Source organism: Miniopterus natalensis, chromosome 9, assembly GCF_054644295.1.
Source record: "Miniopterus natalensis isolate mMinNat1 chromosome 9, mMinNat1.hap1, whole genome shotgun sequence".
Taxonomy (NCBI): Eukaryota; Metazoa; Chordata; class Mammalia; order Chiroptera; family Miniopteridae; genus Miniopterus; species Miniopterus natalensis.
In genome coordinates, this window is record NC_142089.1 from 53,743,463 (window position 1) to 53,764,175 (window position 20,713).

General features: G+C 35.2%; 1 protein-coding gene across 1 annotated transcript in view; it reads right to left on the bottom strand.

Annotated features, from left to right (window-relative positions):
* Positions 1–1,971: 1,971 nt before the first annotated feature.
* The window catches only part of COL24A1 (collagen type XXIV alpha 1 chain), a 251,664-nt gene continuing 232,922 nt past the window's right edge, over positions 1,972–20,713 (bottom strand). The window contains exons 57-63 of the mRNA XM_087820561.1: positions 18,076–18,111; positions 17,951–17,977; positions 12,846–12,911; positions 12,046–12,214; positions 8,860–8,969; positions 7,119–7,334; positions 1,972–3,453 (exon numbers count right to left, since the gene is read on the bottom strand). Of these exons, the coding sequence (XP_087676687.1) occupies positions 3,307–3,453; positions 7,119–7,334; positions 8,860–8,969; positions 12,046–12,214; positions 12,846–12,911; positions 17,951–17,977; positions 18,076–18,111 (771 nt within the window). The 3' untranslated portion in view covers positions 1,972–3,306. The remainder of the gene's footprint in view (positions 3,454–7,118; positions 7,335–8,859; positions 8,970–12,045; positions 12,215–12,845; positions 12,912–17,950; positions 17,978–18,075; positions 18,112–20,713) is intronic.

Sequence of the window (20,713 nt, forward strand, 5' to 3'; positions counted from 1 at the left end):
AACTCTGCCTCTACAGAAAGCATATTTTAGGTCAACTTGATAGAATTTTAAAATTAATTTGCTGTACCTTTTAGGCTTTAGTGTAATATGCCGAATTATTTCACCAATAGGAAAATGTTTTTACAGTGTAATCTATAAATTTAAAGATTTTACTTATGACTTATGGTTACACAAAATATAAATACAAAGCAAGGTATTCCCATTATATACATATTTCTTAAATATACCTAGGAAAATCATTTATGTTCCTGAAATAAGTTTTTTTGGGGGAGGAACAGAAGGTATAGCATACAGGCTGAAACTATAGTATAAATTATGGTTTCTTTCATTTAGAATCAACCTCGGCTGTTTAAAAAACATTTCTATGTTCCTCCTCATTGCTATAGCCCCATTTTTAAAAATTGTGGCAAAATATACAATATAAAATTGGTCATCTTACTTATTTAAAGTGTATAATTCAGTGCATTAAGTACATTCCTATTGTTGTAAACCATCGTTACCATCCATCTCCAGAACTTGTCATCATCCCGAACAGAAACTCTGTAGTCATTAAAAAATAATTCCCTAATCCCATCTCACCCATCCTCTGGTAACCTCTATTGTATATTGTATTTTCTGTCTATAAATTTATTTTTCCATGGCACTTCATAGAAGTGAAATCAGACAATACTTGCCCTTTTTTTGTAAGGCTTATTTAACATAACCTAATGTTTTCAAGGTACATCAATCTTGTTGCATATATCAAAATTTCATTTCTTTTTTATTCCAAATAATATTCCAATGTATGTACATAACATGCTTGTTTATCACTTCACCTGTTTGATACACTTTTGGGTTGTTTTTAGCTATTCTGAATAATATCTCTTTAAACACTGCTGTACATCTATCTTTTTGAGTCCTTTATTTCAACTCTTTTGGGTATATATACATGAAGTAGAATTTCTGGATCATATGGCAATTCTATGTTTAACTTTTTGATGAACTGCTAAATTATTTTTCACAGTGGCTTTACCATTTTACATTTCCACCAGCAATGTACGGGGTTCCAATTTCTCCACATCCTCACCAACACTTGTAATTTTCTTTCTTTTTCCCCTCCCCCCTCCCTCCCCCCCTCCCTCCCTGCCTCCCCCCCTCCCTCCCTGCCTCCCTCCCCCCTCCCTTTTGGTTATAGCAGCCATCCTAATGTGTGTAAAGTAGTGTCTATGGTTTTGATTTGCATTTTCCTAATGACTAGTGAAGTTGAGCATCGTTTCATTTGTTGCCCTTTTGTATATCTTCTCTGTAGAAATGTCAAGTTCTTTGCACATTTTTAAATTGAGTTGCTTTCATTTGTTTGTTTTTATGAGTTGTAGAAGTCCTTTCTGAATTCTGCATGTTAATCCCTTATTAGAGATATGATTTGCAAATATTTTCTCCAATCTGTGGGATGTCTTTTCACTCTCTTGATAGTGTCTTTTGATGAACAAAAGTTTTTAATGTGTGAGGCTTTATCTTTTTTTTTGTTGACTGTGCTTTTGGTGTCATCTCTAAGAAGTCATTGACAAATCCGATGTCATGAAGTATTTTCCCTAGGTTTTCTTCTAAGAGTTTTATAGTCTTAGTTCTTACATTTAGGAATTTGATCCATTTTTGAGTTATTTTTGAGTATGATTTAAGGTAAGGGTCCAACTTCATTCTATGGCATGTGGAAATCCAGTTTTACCAGCAGCATTTGTTAAAAAAAAAAGTTTTTTCTCATTGAATGGCCTTTGCACTCTTGTTGAAAATCACTCCATATATGGAAGTTTATTTCTGTGCCATGACCTCATTTTGCGCAAATAGGAAATAGGCCCTATATCCTTTCACAGGTATGTAACAGATACTTTCTAATAAAGTAACATATATAGTAGAGAAGGGCTATACCAGATGGGCTATCATACATAATAAAAAGATACAGCAACAAAAAAGAAAAAACAAATACCACCAAAAAAGATTTGAAGCACATTTTTATTATAGATAGGTAAATGTGGTTTGCAGTGGCTAAAGGTATGTTTATAATGTATGTACAAGCTTTTCTATATACCAAAGGTATAATATTTTTCCTTTAATACTGAACTAACATTTCTCTGACAACATGGAAAGTCTAAATTGGCTGAGCCCATTTTAAATGGCAAAAGACTGTTTTTTGTTTTTTCCCCCCCCTGGGTGTTGCTTTAAAGACTAGCAAGTTGAATTCTCTTAGGTCCCAACACATTAAACTTAAGAACAGTGAAAGAAAATCAATACTACAAAACATAATTTCTATAAAGCAGAAATATAAAGTTTTTATAATTTAAGACAGCAGCAATTTCAAAAGATTTGCTGAATTAAAACTTTACAAAATATATATACACAAAGTATCATTCCAGATGATCATGGACTTTTAAAAATAGTATATCACAATTCCCAAACTCTAACCCAAACCTACTACTGGATGTAGCTGGCCTATAACAATTTTTACAACAAATTAAAAAATAAAACAAGAACAAAGGAAACCTCCCAATTCTCTTGTGATAAGCACAGGTTACAACGTACTGGCTTTGCTTCCATATCCACAAAGAGAATTTTAAAATAGAACAGAGACTTCACATAAATAATGTTTTACATGTTATTAAGTATGTGACCAAACAAATTAAAATAAGTACTAACAACCAAAACAAATCTTGATGTAACCAGTACATATACTCTTAAAGAATGACAAAGACAAAAAAAGAAATAAAATTGTCTACGAGAGCCACAAGCACCTTGTTTTAGAAGGAGCACCAAGCAACACAAAAAGGCAACACATAAGAGGTAGTGTACCACCGGCTAAGATGTATATGCCCACTGGGGACCTGAATACGGCTTAGTATTTGGGAAAATAAGACATATTAGACTGCGGTTTATAATTTTTAGACAGAAGCATTGCACATTCGGGAGCATTAGCCAGTATTGCTCCATAGTGCTCTGCACCTCCAGCTGTCTAATGGGTACTTTGCTCTCAGTCAAAAAGTACAGGATACCCAGAAGAATTCCATGTTTATAAATCTTCAGTTCTAGGGAATTCTCTAAGAACACTCAGATCAATATAATTTTTTAAAGAATTAAATACTTTATCAATTATAGTCCTTTAAAGAATGACTTATCTCCATCTCAGGAGAAAGTCTTTTCTTCCTGAGATTCTTTAAGCTTTAGCCAATGCTTTTACTCCATGCATTTCATAATGATAGTATCTTTCTGTCTGTATTTTCCCCTCTGCAGCAGTTACTTGGCCAACAGCATGAATTCAGAACTAATTCAGAGACTTTAGAGAAAACACACAGAACTGCTTTCAATGTAGTACTTTTGTTCAGCTTTGAGATGAGGAAGTTTTTGTACTTCAATTACTGGAAGTTGGTTAGGGTCCTGGGTGTGTAAAAGGAATTTTGCCTTATGCCAGCTGCCATCTTGAATCTGTAAAATAAGAGCAAAATGCTTTAATATGTAATTGTTTCTTTAGCAGTCTTTCTCAGCAGACAATGTTTTTCATAGACAATGTAGACTGATTTTAAGAATTAGAGATAATAAACAGAAAGTGTACAGAACAACGCCTGGCACAAAGTGCTCAATAAATGGTACAGCTACTATGAATAATTGAAAACACGGACTTGTGGCTTCCTCTAGATTGCATTGTGTGTTCTGATGCTTTAGTCTCAGAGGCTAAGGCCAGTCTTCTGCTTCTGTTGTCTGGGAATCATTAAACCAGATGTGCAGTAGAAGGCTGCACTATTCCTAATATAATTAATACCCATCTGTTCTGTGTTCCCTTATTGGGGACTATTTTTCAGAATGGGCATTTTTCTTGAATGAATCGCTTTCCAGAATCCCTTCAGTCAGAAGTAAATTACAATTTTGTTAAATCATCTTTTAGGTTTCTATTTTTTTTGTTCCCATTCTGTAGTTACTATTTATATAGTTTCTTTCTTTCTTTTTCTCTTTCTTTTTCTCTTTCTTTTTCTCTTTCTTTTTCTCTTTCTTTCTTTCTTTCTTTCTTTCTTTCTTTCTTTCTTTCTTTCTTTCTTTCTTTCTTTCTTTCTTTCTTCTTTTTCTTTCTTTCTCTCTCTCTCTCTCTTTCTTTCTTTCTTTCTTTCTTTCTTCTCTTTCTCCCTTCCTCCCTTCCCCCCCTTCCTCCCCCTTCCCCTCCCTTCCCTTCCCTTCCCTTCCCTTCCCTTCCCTTCCCTTCCCTTCCCTTCCCTTCCCTTCCCTTCCCTTCCCTTCCCTTCCCTTCCCTTCCCTTCCCTTCCTCTCTCTCTTTTTCCTCCCTCCCTCCCTCCCTCCCTCCCTCCCTCCCTCCCTCCCTCCCTCCCTCCCTCCCTCCCTCCCTCCCTCCCTCCCTTCCTTCCTTCCTTCCTTCCTTCCTTCCTTCCTTCCTTCCTTCCTTCCTTCCTTCCTTCCTTCCTTCCTTCCTTCCTTCCTTCCTTCCTTCCTTCCTTCCTTCCTTGCCTTTCTGCTCCCTTTTAGGCCCTTCTGTTTCTCTTATTACTGTATGCTCTTTTGTTTCTGATAAATTCTATTATGCAACAGAAACTATCATTAAATAGCCTACGGTTAAGATTCAATAAAACAAAATAGAGAAACACAATTGACTAGTGAAGCTATTTATTCAGGAATTTATTCACTTACTCATTCACAGAATTATCATGGTCTAAAAATTTTAAATTTGAAGGACTTTTGAGATTATTTGTTAAGGCAACTGAAGCTCACTGAAGAGAAATTACTAAAGCCATAAGCTAGATGTGATTACTAGAATTAGAATTCGGTGTGTAAGACACTGTTAGATTTAACTCATTAAGTCTTTTAAGCAATATTTACTTAACACTAGTATATTTGGCACAATTGAATAAGAGGTGATCCTCTATTTTCTTAGAGTGCTTGGGAAATAGAAAGATGAATAAATTAGTTCTGGCTTCTGAATTCTAGTAGCTCACAGATCTAGTTGGCGAGAGGAAAATCATAAACAAATATCCATAATACAAGACCACACATGTAAGTACAATATAAATAATGTATAATGAGTGCTGAATTCCTTATTTCCAACTGGAGTAGACAGGGAAAGCTTCCTGAATTCAAAATTTAAGATGGGCCTTTTGCATGCCTAAAATTTCCACTTGGTTAGAGAGGTGGAGAAGGGCAGTTTAGAGGAAGGGAATGACATGAGGAAAACAAAACAAAACAACAACAACAAGTAAAACAACTGGAAAAGTAGAAGGTGGTCACAAAAATAAGCCTAACATGAAGTTAAGTGAACAGATTTTTGTCCTGGAACAGGTTTTGATAGAAATCCAGATACCACCATTTACTTTCACATGTAAAACAGGAATAATAAAAACCTACTTCATTTCAATGAACAATCCCTAGCAGTATAGTATGGCATAAGCTTTGCAGCTGCACACATTAGCTGCATGATCTCTGCCTTCGCTTTCTTACCTACAAAATGAGACTAATAGTTTCTTCACAAAGCTGTTATAACTAAATAGAATAATGTACGTGATGCACGGTACTTGCCATACAATAAACTCCCAATTATTAGCAGTAGGAATTGTTGTCGATATGATGGTTATGATGATGATGACGATGATGATGATGATGAAGAATAGATGAGTTTGGTCATAGTTTAGAGTTGAGGGCCTGTGAAAGCCCAAACTGGAAAGGTAGGTTGGGACTGACTCTTTTAAGTGCTGAATAAAGAGCTGGTAAGTTTAGCTTGTGTCTCAGAGATATTAGTGAGTCCCTGAAAGTTTCTGGACAAAATTGTAAAAGTTAAATGAATTTGTTGATGATATTGATATCGCTTCACTTATACAGAATGAACCATTTGATTCTGGCTGTTTGCCTGTGATTTTTTTTTTTTTAAATATATCTTTATTGATTTCAGAGAGAGGAAAGGAGAGGGAGAGAGAGAGAGAGAAACATCAATGATGAGAGAGCCATTGATCGAGCCCACAACCCGGGCATGTGCCCTGGCCAGGAATTGAACCCAGATCGCCTAGATCCTAGGTCAACGCTCAACTGCTGAGCTACGCCCGACAGGGCTGCCTGTGATTTTTCAAATACCCATGCACTGTTTGTCTGGAAATGTTATGAAAACATAGAGTTCCCTGGAAATGGTAACTTATTAAGCCATGGGCTTCACAGCATACAAGAACACATAAAGTCATTAATAACATGTATTTAAAGTGGACAACTCTCTTCTCTGTAACAGGAGCTGGCAAACTCTTTTGTAAAGGGCTAGATAGTAAATGCTGTAGATTTTGTGGGGCATGTGGTCTCTGTTGCAATAACTCAATTCTACCATTGCAGTATGATAACAGGTATGGATAATAAATAATCAAATGAGTGTGGCTGTGTTCCAATAACATTTATTTATAAAAACAAGTGGCGGGCTGGATTTGGTCTATGGACTGTAGTTTGCCAATACCTGTCCTATAACAAAATATTTTAAAATTATTCATAACACTAATTAAAACAATAATTAATAAAAAGGACTATAATTCAGGCTGACACTCTAACCACTGGGGGGGACTATAATTCAAATATTGATTGGTAGGGCAAGTCAATCTGCAATTATGCCTTTATTTGATATCTGATATAGTGACTGACAAAATGATATAAAACTGACTTGTCTCTATAAACTGAAGTAATGAGATGTAGAAGCACAGTGGTGAAAATATATAAAATAAATCTATTTATCTATGTGTTCTATCATCTATCTGTCCACCTACCTACCTATCATCTATCATCTATGTATCATCTGTCTATCTAGCATCATCTACCTATCTATCTAGCTGAGGTATAATTATTTCATATGGGAAATAAAAATTAAATTTATGTATTAACAGGTATTTTGCATATAAAATCCATGGATGGCCAATGGATGTGACAGAAGATGATAAGACATGATATAAGCAAATGATTGATTTTGAAAAATGTATGGTTATTACAAATCAGAACATTAAAACTTACTATACTTCTGTATCTGCAGGTTGCATTTAAAGTCTTACTCTCGTTATTTTAATTTTATAGTTTTATCAATTTTAAGTTAGTTATATTGAACAATTCTAAAAGTGCCATTCCCTTACCTTGCAGTCATCAGAAAGCACTTTAGGTTCAAGTAGAGTGTTTTCTTCAAATATCTGACCATTCCATCCCTTGAAACCAACAGGCAGTCCTGAGCCACTTGTCTGAGCACTTGTCCACACGGGAGTGTTTAGACAGTGAATGGTGATGATTTGGGTGGCTTCTGAGCTCAATAAGTGAAGAAAATTCATCTGGACTTTTCCAACTCCAAACTCCAACTAATTTCATGGAAACAATATGCAAGTTATAAGATGTGGCAATTGAGAAGCTTACAGTTTGGGGAAACCTGAGGAAAGTCCTTGAGAGACAGCTTTGAGAAAGCTACTTTTCTTGGCATTTAAGTGCCAGTCACTGGTGTGCTGGTAAATGCTCAACCACTGGCTCTTGCAGGGGTGGGGGTGGAGAGAATGGGGGTGGGTGGATGGGAATCCCAGGTTTATAGCATTTTCTGATTTCCATGGTATAAATACTTCCACGATCACTGATTTCAGGCTCTCAAGGAGGTATCATTGAACATGGAGTTGGAAAGAGATGTTAACTTTAGGCTCTTCTGAGCTCAGTAAATGAAGAAAATTCATCTGGACTCAGTAGAACACTAAGCTACCAGGTAAGACCAAAAAAAAAAAAAAAAAAAAAAAAAGAAGATAGTTTTCATAATGTTATCTAAAATGCATTAATTTGTTGTTGATTAATGCTTTAATATTTTTTCATAGAAATCAGAAATTCTGTCTGTACTTCCATTTGGAGGATTTATTTTTATTTTTAAAGATAAGTTGCAAGTTGTAATAATAACTTGGTTGAGTAACTGACTGAGAGCCTTTAAAGTTAAGGACAGGGTCTTGTATTCTTTGTGTTGCCAACTCTAATGCAGTTCCAGTCTTATAGTGAGTCATCAATAAATGTTGAATGAACGAAAGCATGCATGAACAAGCATTAACTAAAAAAGTGAGTAATATAGGACAAAATTGGAACAAGAAAATCTGACTGTACATTCTCAAGCCTTAGGCAAAGAAGTAGACTTCTCTATAGCTTTAGATATAATATTATTCTTGCTATCATTATTATTTTCGCATTATTCATGTAGGGATGTAGTTATAACATAAGTGAGTAGAAATGGTTATTACTGAGGAATGTGTATTAAAGTCCAAACATAAAATTAGAAAAAATATCAGTTAGGAGGAAACAGAAAAAAAACACACATAAAAAGTAAAGCCCCAGAAAAAAAACGAAAGGCATAGAATGAAAACATGGAAGGATAGCCATAAAGGAAATTAGAGTCTAAGTAGTTCATATGCGTTCATTTAACAGATGAGAGTCACAAACAAGTGAAAATGAACACACAACCACCCAAATATATGGGACATGGCAAAAGCAGTCCTGCAAGGGAAAGCCATAGCACTATAGGTCCACCTCAAGAAACAAGAAAATTCTCTAATAAACTGTTTAGGGATTTTCTAACATATGTGTGTACATAAAAACATTAAGTCTCACATTAAAAAATTTAAAAAGCATGATCGGTAGAGTAAGCCAAGATAAACCAATCATAAAGATACACAACCACAGTGTCAAGATTCACTAAGATTATTTTTCAAAAACAAAAAATTTCTTTCTTACGTATGGTAAAGAATAATACCTTACTTCCATTCATAAAACATATAATTATTTAAAGTGACAGAATTTTAAAAATCATTGTTCACTGATACTGGGCAAATATTGACATATATTCTAAAATGCAATACATACCTTTGTCACAGGAAAAGGAGATAAACATGTTTGACCCCCAGCACTGAAATTGCAGAAAACCTCAATGGCATCTGAAGGGCATCCGAGATTTGGATCAATCCAGTATTTTCCTATTAATTTATGGTAAACCATAAAGATATTTAAATACCATGTTAAAATATATTTGAAATGTCCTTACAAATTATCATACTTTAAATATATATTTTGTCTTACCTGTAAATAAACTTAGATTACAGAAATATTTAAATTTAGTGAATAAATGGAAGCTGCAACTGTTATATAAAATTAATACTGAAAATGCCGTAGTTTTCACATCCCAGTACCCTGGGCCCTTAGTGATCTGAACTCTTTGCCACCAATGTTCTTGTACCTTCCTCTGCCCCTCTCCTACCCCATTTACTTTAACCATTAACTTCCAAGGTCATACGAGGGCCTTTGTTATTACCTACAGCTAGAATTTCTCCATGACTTCACCTCTCTCCTCTGAGACCGTTCTCTCCAGTGTAATGACTCCAATATTCTTTGATTCCACTGGGACTTATCATCCACTGATACCACCGCTTTTCCACTGTCCCTCACACTCATGTGCTCACTTCCTGTCCTACCCAGCTTAAAACTCGCAGTACTTTAATAATTCCTTTAGAGACTTCCTTAATATCCCAGCCCTGCCTCACTTCATTGTACTTGTCTTATAAAACCCTAAGTTTACATAAGTCCAATTTTGTGCCTAATCTATAAATGTGGTAAATGTGGCTGGAGAAAAACAAAACTATGCTGACTGGTGCACTTTAAATTCAAATGTTTGTAAGGCTGCCAGATAACACTCATTCCCTCTGTCACTCTTCCAGTTAACTATTTAAAACTCTCTTCTTTCCCTCATATTTATTCTACCCATTCTTTCACCCTTATTCTTGACTGATAGCTTCAACTTCTCTGAGATAACTGAAGCAACCTAAAGAAAACTTACATAAAACCTCCCACTATTCCACCTATCTGTACTTGCACAAATAAATTCTGCCTTCCCTCTTACTACTGTGAATAAACTGTGTTATCATATACGGCTTATCTTGTCTATTGCAGCTTCAGTTTCAAATTCTTACTCTCACTTTTTCTTCGGAGTCCGCTGCTGTTGTCTCCTGTTCCTGCTAGCTCTTATTCATGTTGATTTGTCTGGTTATCACTGATTGTATCCTGGGCACTATATTTGAAAAATTATTTGTGGAAATAATTTGAGCTCTACGATGGTGTTATCTTTGATAGAAGTTTTTTGTTTCTGTCTTGTATGTGAGGGTACAAGCAGACTGGAGCTATCTTAGTCCAAGTTCAAAGCTTGAGATTTTCTAAGCTATCTCAATGATGTGAAACTAGGCTACAATTTGTATGAATGTTCCTTTTCTTCCTAGAATGGGGTCCTTTGAAAGCCAAAGTCCTACCTTAGAGGGGCCACACATTCTTACTTGTGACCCCTAGCTTTATGAAGCCACCAAAAGCACTGCTCAGTTTCTGAACACACCCAGGGCAAAAGTAGCTCTAATTGTTGTGTTCACCTCTCTGTTGTCTTTTTCAAAATCTTGGCTTGACGTGACATGGAAACAGCCAAAGTATCTTCAATAGATGATTAGATAAAGAAGATGTGGTACACAGAGTGTGGGGAAAGAGTGGGGTTACAGTTGTTTGTATAGAAATAATGCAATAATTAATAAATAATAATGCAAGAATAAACTGTTTTGCATACTCACAACTGTAAACATTCTTCTGTTTCCACCCTGTATATACAGTGGAATACTACTCGGCCAGAAACTTTTTTTTTGCCAGATTTCCAGTAGCTTGTTCTCATACCTCCTCTTGAAATTGTTCAGATGTCACTTTCTTAGAGATGCTCTATCTAACTAGTCTCTTTAAAACTTCACTCCCATTCTACTTTCTATCATATCCCTCTTCTCTGCTGTTTTGTGTTTCCCTACAGCACTTACTACCTCCTAGTGATAAAAGTAGGCATAAAGACCTGTTTTGGGGCATAAAGACCTGTTTTATACTTTGCAATCCACACCACTTAGCTATTTCTCCTACAAGAAAGGCAGACCTTGAGTTATATTTCATTGACCTGTATGTCTTACAATGTCTTTGTTCCTTTCAGTTCTATAGAAGTGCATTTTTATGCCCTCAAATATGGGAAAGAATCAAATTAGAATTACTATAGACAGCTATAATTGCAAATGTTATTTTAGTTTTTATGGTAATCTAGGGCATAAAAAATATATAGAAATTAAGAATTTTATTAATAAAATTAATATTTTCATTGTACTTTTAGATTTTTTTTTTACAAGGATGTGTGTGTGTGGTATGTATGTATACATAAATTAAAATAAATAAAATATGGACTACTATTCACCTTACAGAATGACATAACATAGTTTTTTTCAAATCAGTTTATGTGTCATTGTGTTGGAATTAGAGTTTTTAGCAAAAAATTTTTACTACTAACGATTGTACAGCTGACCAATAAAAACAAAAATTAAATGACATACTGTAGCAACAGGATTTCTCCTACTTATTATCAGATAATAATGACTATTCCACTTGCTTTAAAACTTTTCCTTGATGGTTCTACTCTAAATTTATTTTTACACGTCCAGTTAATGGATACTGGGGTAATTGTGTAGAGATGAGAAAATTCCAAGAACAACAAACCACTCCATTTTCATAGTCACTGATTATGAAATGAGGCATTTAAAATTGCATTTTGTGCAAAAACTATAATTTTAGGAGTTATGGTATAGGCGGTTCTATGATATATCTCTTTATGTTGCCAACTTTGGTTGTACTGATAGGTGTTCCTGTCAACCTAAAAGTCCTCTCTTCCCATTTTAATTTTAACATAAATGTGATAGATTCCAAGAACAAAGTGTAAGCAAGTGATACAGCAAGGGGTAGGGTGGGAAAATTTAGGGATCAATAGGGTTGTGCAGTAGAAGACCTTTGCAATGTAAGCCCTCAGAAAAGAATATTTTGACATCAGAAGTATGTCTTCCTCAAAGAGCACTGGGTTCTTGACGACATTAAAATGTCTTCTGCCAGGTTTTATCAAAATAATTAATATCTGGAATGAATATACTGCAAATCCCAAACACACTGAAATGATGACATGAAATTACACATCAGAGTTTGAGGAAACCAAGCACTTACCATCTGATACTTTGTGTTCACAGTTGAGCAAATCTTTGCAGATTCGTGCTGGGTTATCTCGTGTGCCAAGAGGATTCTTGATGCTATGCAGTAAATGGCTAAGGTAGTTCAGGGTTTTGAATATCTCTGCACTGTAGCCAATTAAAGTCACTTCAGTATTCTGGTAGCTCTGCCAAATCATCATAAAAATGATATTAGCAAAAAAAGCAGAGAGTAGCCAGCAACAGTAGGTAACTCTAGTGATCAACATGGGTCAAGGCAAAAGAAAAATGTATTCCTATTGTGTGCAATGATTTGGGAGTAAGATGTAAAAAACAGTTTATATTTAAATACAGGCATATGTGTATGTTTTATTAATTTTGATCATAAATAGAGTAAATTCACACCCAGAAGTCTAGTTTTTAAGCTGGCATAAAACTTAACAATTACTATGCCTACTACATAATGCTTTTTAAAAAATTATACACTGAATAATTAGAGTATAAATAAGAAACATAGGCAGTGATGATAGGTCTCATTTTAAGAAATGGCCAACTTCATTTAATTATTTTCTTCTACAGTAACAAATTCCTTATAAAAATTCTTTAACAATATTACATATTTGTTTTAAATGCATTCCTTAAAAATCCTATGTATATATTTCTGTTTATTAAAATCACTTGTTTTGTCCTTAAAATGGTTTCATTATTTTAACTGTTTTAAATATAATATCTGAGACAAAGTCACATTTGGGCCTCCCAAAAAATGTCTGTTTAATTGTATATTGAGACTGCCAATGTAAACAAAGCTAGATATATTACCTCCATCTGTAGGGCAGTATGGGATTCAATCAAGGCTTGAATAGCAGCATTGATATCCATTTGTTTCTGTGTAAAACAAAATCATTTGAGATCGGCAATAAGATCAACACTGACTGCTCTAAAGTCAAGGCTGTAAATTCTGAAAGCACTGCTGTTAAAAGTAAAATAGACTCATTACCTGAGAGGGGTCTGTCCCCTCTTCTGCTGAGACAGACCTTGCAAATACTGCCTGGCCATCTAAAAGGACAATATGCTGCCTTCATCCACATTTCAAAAGTCTCCTAATTAAAAAAGGGCCAAACTCTGGAGCCCTCAAATGAAAAACTATTGGTCTCTGCTGCATGAACACACACACACAAGTTACTGAAATGGAAGAAGAATGAAATATGATCCCCTCAGTTAATAAATTGTAAAGGGAAGAATAAATAACTGTAGTAATTTTTAAGTTACATTCTTGGAAGGAAAACAGAATAAAATACTACTGTGTTGAGGTAGTCACATTAGTTTAATCTGATACTTCTGCGGTCTTAAAAACAAGTTCTAAAGTTGGAAAATGTACCATTAGTCCCAAAAGAAATAATACAATATAAATCCAATCTCCTCCTGCATTTAATAAGAGATATTTTTAGAGGAAGACTCAGCATTACATTCAGTAAAAGTCTTCTTGTATTTTAGTCTTTAAAAAGCTTGGAAACTAAGCAGCATGTATTGAGAGAAAGGTCTGAGAAATGGTATCTGTGTAAGCAGATCAAGAAATCTAATTTCTTTCAGAATGACTGTACTGATAAGATATCTTTTTACTTGGAGGTCCATATAACAGAAACTGTTTTCAACATATCTTTCATAGCTCATGGCTGGTAATTTGAAAAACGATTTAAAATGATGGGACAATCAATAAAATGTCCTCTTCCTTGCCTCGACATGTGGTTTTCATATTGGAAAATAATTGGCTCACTCTGTGTACAGATACTGCCAAACACTGTGATACGAACTGAGAATAAAATGTGAGCAAGAAAAGAAAATTGCTCCTGTGGAGCTGAAGCTTAAAGGGGGAGAAAGGCATTAACCAAACCATCTCAAAAATATGTAATTACAAATTATGGTATATAAATTGAAGAAAAGTCCATGGACCTGAGGGAAATCAGGGAGTCTGGATCAACTTGGGAGGACACGAGATCTGGAAGGGATGGATCAGGGGAGGCTTCCCTGAAGTTGTGACGTCTGAGCTGAGCTATGAAGAACGAATCCGAATTATTAGAAGAAGGGGTAGGAGGGCTTTCCAGGCAGAGGTAACAACCTTGAAGAAAGGCCATGAGACAGAGAAGCGTGGCCTAGTCAAGAAGCAGAAAGGGTTAGCCTAACGAGTTCTGCGCAGATTAAATAATTTGACCACCATGCCTGTGTGAATGGGCAGATTTTGGACATGAGTCATACAAAAATATTGGCACTCAACATGGGCAACTGAATTAAATAATAAATAATAGTCACCTTCATATTTTCCAGTTGGTTTGTGATTAAGGGCTTTAATCTTACAAAACTTAGCACAGCAGTTCTAAGACTCTTTAGACTCAGGATCCTTTGTGCTTTTAAATACTAGAAAGGGCTGTAAACAACTTTCATTTATCTGAGTTATAACTTTTGATATTTACCATAGTAGAAATTAAAACAAAATTTAAAACTATTTATATTAATTACTTTAAAACAATAAATCCATTATATGTAAATAGAAACTATTTTTAATGAAAAGTTAACTGCATTTTCCAAAATAAAAAAAATTAGTGATAAGAGTGGTATTGTTTTACACTTTGTACACCTCTTTAATATCTGGATTAATAGAAGATAGCTGATTCTCTTATTTGCTTCTGTTTAATCTGTTATATGTTATTTTAATTGAATTATATGAAGAAAGCCTGGCCTTACAGAGATACACAGTTGGAAGAAGAATTATTTTAATATCTTTTCAGATAATTTTGGATATTCTTCTGTATGAGGTATCTAGAGTAGCCAAATTAATAAAGATAAAAAGGAGAATGGTAGTTTCCAAGGTCTAAGGAAAGGAAGGAATGGACAATTATTATTTACTAGATACAGAGTTTCAGTTCTGGAAAATGAAAAGAATCCTAGGGATGGGCAGTAATGGTTGCACAACAATGTAAACGTACTTAATGCCACTGAACTGTACACGTAAAATTGTTAAAATGATGTATTTTATGTTATGTATATTTTACCACAACTAAAATAATAAATATGTTCATTATGTCTTGCACCTAACCACTGCACTTCTAGGAACTGGTCCAATAGATATTCTGCAAACTGATATGCATATGGATCAGACATTTGTACTGTTTGTATCAGGAAAAGATTGGAAACAACTTTGACACCCATTACCAGAGGACTGGATGGATGAATAAATTTACAAAATTTTTAAGTGAAATGACCATGTTTCATTTTTTTAATGTGTGGTAGTAAAAATACAATGGCTTTTAGTACATTAGTAGTGAAGAGTTTGGTACTGGATTCATGCTAAGGTACCAGAAATTTGAACCACCATCAGTGCAAATGTCAACTCAATGAAAAAGGCAATTTTTTTCAACAGGCATTGGAAAGAAAAAAATGTCATAACACTTGGCCACTTATGAATTTTCTTGGCAATATCCATATTCAAATAATTCCCAATGTATTCATAAGGCTTACTTCATGCCTGGCACACAGTAGGCGTTTAACTCGTTGAATTTGTTAATTTTTCTCAAGGGCAGCCTTTAGAGAGGGCAGGCCTAGAGAGACTGTACTAAAATGAGTTGCCTTGGAAGTCATTCAACAACATTTAAGTGCACACATCTGAATGTAAAACTTTCATTAGGTACAGTGAGGGAATCCAAAAGAAATAGCTTCCTCCATGTAGTCTAGTTAGAGAGAACATAATCTTACATGAAAATCACTTACTGTTTACAGAAAACTGACATAAAATAAAATTCAGAGAATAAAGAGTTCTTCTCTGTTATTGGATTGGTGAGGCTAATAGGGAAATCAGGGGGTTTCATTGTGCCTCAGGGGAATATAATTGTCACAATTCTCTCACAATTCATTTGAGTGAAACATAGGTCTGGTCTGGGCACTCTAGTATTTTGAGAAGTGTTATTTTCCAGGCATCTGAAATCTTAAGATCACTGGACACTGAAAACATTGATGGCACAGAAACTGATTTCAGGTCACTCACCTCTCCATGGTGGAAGTAATTGCTTGTTCTAGGGGACAGGATGATACCAGCCCCTGTAACCTCTCAATTCACCAATCCAAGTTTCACAGTTTACCCATTAACTGGAACAATTAAGTTGAAAATTCCTTATCTTATTTAATGATCTTAAATGATTACTGTTTCTACCCCCACATCAGACACAGACACGTACACCCATCCTATTCTTTTTATCCCACCGATCATTTTTGGTTAAGTTTGGCATCCTGTTGTTGATTTCTTTGTTAGTTTTTAAGTATCTTACCATGTGCACTGAGGTTTGGCTATCAACCTGATAATTCAAAAGCACCATCAACTTATATTCCTTTTTTGGAAACATTCCCCTCTAGCTATTATACTTTAGGAACTTGAGTAACTAACTTTACTTTTAAAATGGGGAATAAATGAGATTAGACATTTTCAAATTTTTCTCATCTTGACCCATGGTAAGAAATACATTTCACACCATGACAAGGTCCACACAAACATATATTTAACTGAAAAGTTTTACAAAACCATATTTATTCTTACTAGTGGTGATATACTGATTTTTGTTTAATTTTTTATTGTCCCAGGGTGAAAGGAACAACAGAGAAGTTGACAGTAATTTGAAGATTTAAAGAAAGACATCTGCACTGATGTTCATGCCAGGGAAGGTTTCAATCCCCATTGGTCAGATGGACAGAAGGGGGAATATTTTTTAAAATCACAGAGAAATGAATCTCTCATTCTCACAGAGCCAGTCTTCTTTATGGCACTTTGCTTAAAAGTTATTCCTTACCCCAATGAAAAGGTGAGAGAAATGAAGAATTCCTGACTTTCTGACTCTCAGAAAGCCATAGTGATCCAACTAGAACTGCCAGAGATTCAAATGACACTAGAGCAGCAGGTGGAACTAAGTAAGGCTTGGAAGGCATAGGACTGGCCATTGTTTGGGACAGTATTGCCAACAGCGGATGTCACTTATGAAGGAAATCTAACCAAGGACCATTGTATTACACCAGGATGCTGTAGGAGTAGGGGTGTGGGTGAGGTTGGGGATAGAGGCGATTCCTTACAGGAAGCAGAAAGATAAAGTGGATACAAAGTATAAGGGAAACCAGGCTTGGAACATTAGAGGCCAGGAAATAATAACTGATAATGAGGCAGCAGAATCATTGCCTCAAAGATAAGGGTAGCAAGTTTTGGGTTGTAACAGATAACAAGCAAATACAGATGTCTGAGGGCTTCTACAGCCACGAGCAGCTGAGAAAGATTCATGTAAAGCTTAAGAAGTGGCCCGGCCAGCCTGTCTCAGTGGTGGAGCGTTGACCTAGGATCCAGGAGATTATGGTCGATTCCCGGTCAGGGTACATGCCCGGGTGTGGGCTCGATCTCCAGTGGGGAGCGTGCAGGAGGCAGCTGATCAATGACTCTCTCTCATCATTGATATTTCTATTTCTCCCTCTCCCTTCCTCTCTCTGAAATCAATGAAGATATATATATATATATATATATATATATATATATATATATATATTAAAAGAAGTGGATAACTCTGGTTGGAAAAAAACAAAACAAACAAACAAAAAGGACATTTAAGAAAGGAGAGCTAGGACCCAGAAGTAGGAAGAAATGGAAGGAGTTTGTATTTTTTGACCAATTATTATGTCAGGCACTGTGCTGGGTCCTTTACTTCTTATTTAAAACCATCACTATTTTATAGACAAGAAATTTGAGGCTTGGACTTTAAGTTATTATAGCTGGGAAGGTCCTATATCAGATTAGCAAAAAGAGCAGAGGCAGGCAAGAGGGGCACCTAGGAAGTTAATGGAAGCTTTTAAAAGTTAATATAATACACTAAGATAAAATAAACAAAACAAAGAAAACTTACTCTTGGGCCTGGTGATCCAGGTGGACCCTGTAACATAACGAATTTTAAGAAGTTTTTATTTAGTAGATATCTCAAGTCAGGCAAGCATGAAAGCATCAATGATAAACAAATACAAATACACTCACTGGAGGCCCTGGTTGACCTCTTGGTCCTTGGGGACCCTAGAAAACATGGAGACAAAGCAAAGAATGTATATATTATGCTTTTGGTTTGATATAAACAAGACAACTAAGATTCAACCTCTATCACAGCCTTTTTGTGTGAGGCAAGTCTTAAGATACAAAGTTGTTTTAGTATTTTGAAGTTATATGCTCTTGCATTGAGTTATCACCCACATTCATGAACAAGCAAATATTTATTTTCATGTATTACTGACATTAGAAACTGAATTTACTCACATTAATAAGGCATTATAAATATTTAAAAGTGTTAATACTAATATGTTTTTCCTGTTATTTCTATCTAACATCCACCTAATTGTCAAGGATGAAAACTTCAGTGTTCTTAGATGTTTCCTTCAACATCCACCTATAATTTGGTTACCTACTACTATTGATTTCACCTCCAAATCTCTCCAAAATACTACTTCTCCATCCTCACAGCAACTGTCTTAGCTTAGTTCTAATCATGTTCTGTGAACTGAATGTTTGTTTCCCCCAAATTCATAGACTGAAGCCCTAACCTCCAACTTGATGGTATTTGGAGGTGGGGCTGTACAAAGTAATTAGATTATATGTGGAGCCCTTATGAATAGTAGTGGTCTTATAAGAAGAGACACAAGAGAGATGATCTCTGTCTCCCCACCAAGTAAGGATATTGCAAGAAAGTGGACTTCTGAAAACCAAGAAGAGGACCCTCATCAGATATCAAATATGCCGGCAGCTTGATTTTGGATTTCCCAGCCTTCAGAACTGTGAGAAATAAAGGCTTGTTGTTGAAGCCATCCAGTTGATGGCAATTTGTTAAAGCAGCCCTCGCTAAGACATCATGTTTTGCCTGGACTGATAATCTGACTTCCTGCCTGACTTTATTTTCTCTACTATGCTAACTACATTCTACTTACAAAATGGAAATCTAATAGTGTGTAATTATTTAGTTAAAGTCATTTAATGACTCTATTGCTTAGATGATAGAGTATAAACTTCTTAATTGTGATAGCCACTATTTATTGAGAACTCACTATATGCCAAATTGTGTGCTTATTTATTGATAACTTGCTGTATGCCAAGTTGTATGCCATATTTCCATGTTACAGTCAAGAAAACAGAGTATGTAACCACAAATAAGGAGCAGCTAGGATTAAAACTCAAGTCAATTGGATACAAAAGTGTATGTTTTTAGTTCATGTGCACCCCTGCATCTCTTCAGGGTCTGGGCTTTACTTCCACTTGTCCCCCCAACACATCCAAAACTCCCATGTATAACCAGCTACCTATAGATCTCTGAATCTTCTAAGTTCTTTCACACATGTACCCTCTTGCATGTGTTATTTCCTGACTAGGAATGTTCCTCCTTACCTTTTCTGTTTAACTCCCATTCCTCTTCCAAGACTTTTAAAAAACACCATACCCACCTGTCTACCCCATGTCACCTCCCTCTTGCTCAACTAACCACTTCTTCTGCATTCCACAATACATAACACATTGGAAAGTCCCTAGGGACCCTTGAAAGTGAGTTAGTCGCCTTTTCATTTTCTGAAACAAGAATAGTGCCTAACGCACAGTAGGTGTTTAAACATTGTTAGTGAATGAAATAATGAATGATATTAAATTAGCTAGTATTAATTTAGAAATCAGAATATTTAAAATATATATAGCAAAATGTGAAAAGTTATGTTGACATTTTCCAAAATAAAACAGCAGTAATCACAACAGAATGGTGGTTACCAGAGAGGAGGGGGGCTGGAGGAAGGGGAAAATGGGTAAAGGGGTCAAATGTATGGTAACAGATGGAAACTAGACTTGTTGGGGTGAGCATGCAATTGAGTATACAGATATCAAATTATAATACTATGCACCTGAAATTTACCTAATTTTATTAACCAGTGTTACCTCAATAAAATTAGAAAAAAAGAATGTCCACTCAGAATTTTATTTGCTTGATGGTCAACTGAATGTTAAGATTATATTGTATCAAATTCAGATTATGGTTAAAAGATGGAAAAGCAAAATTTACCTTCCGCTGAGTTTTGAATAATGTTGATGCCATGCTTCACTTTATTAAGCATGTTTTATTGCCAGAGCTGTTGATTCTAAATATATTGTGACTAGAAAAAATCAATACATAGTAACTTAAAAAGGGTAGCGTCCTCTAATACCACGCCTACTGGGCATGTCTGAGTTTGCATAATATATACCTATAATTTAAAGTAGAGAGTGTATAAAACATATACCTCAGAAGCTGTATGATAAGTTACAGAAATGTTGTCTTGGAGACAGCCTTTTAAATATACAGAGGCTCAGAGTGGGTTTGGCTGTGTGTTTCTCTGGATCAACACGGTAAAAATAAACAGCTGATATTTCACCTCACTTAGCATATTTTTAACATTTTCAAAAATCTCACTGATGGTTCAGTATAAAATATATATATATATATATATATATGCTCTTTGACTTTGAAAGAGAAATTTATCATAGAAAGAAGAACCTACTTCTACTGCTGATATTATTGAGTTCATTTCAGCTTGTTGCCCAGAATAAGTCAGATCACCACAAATATGCTCAAACAAAATAGTTCAAGCAAGACAGGGCAGGACAACCCCAA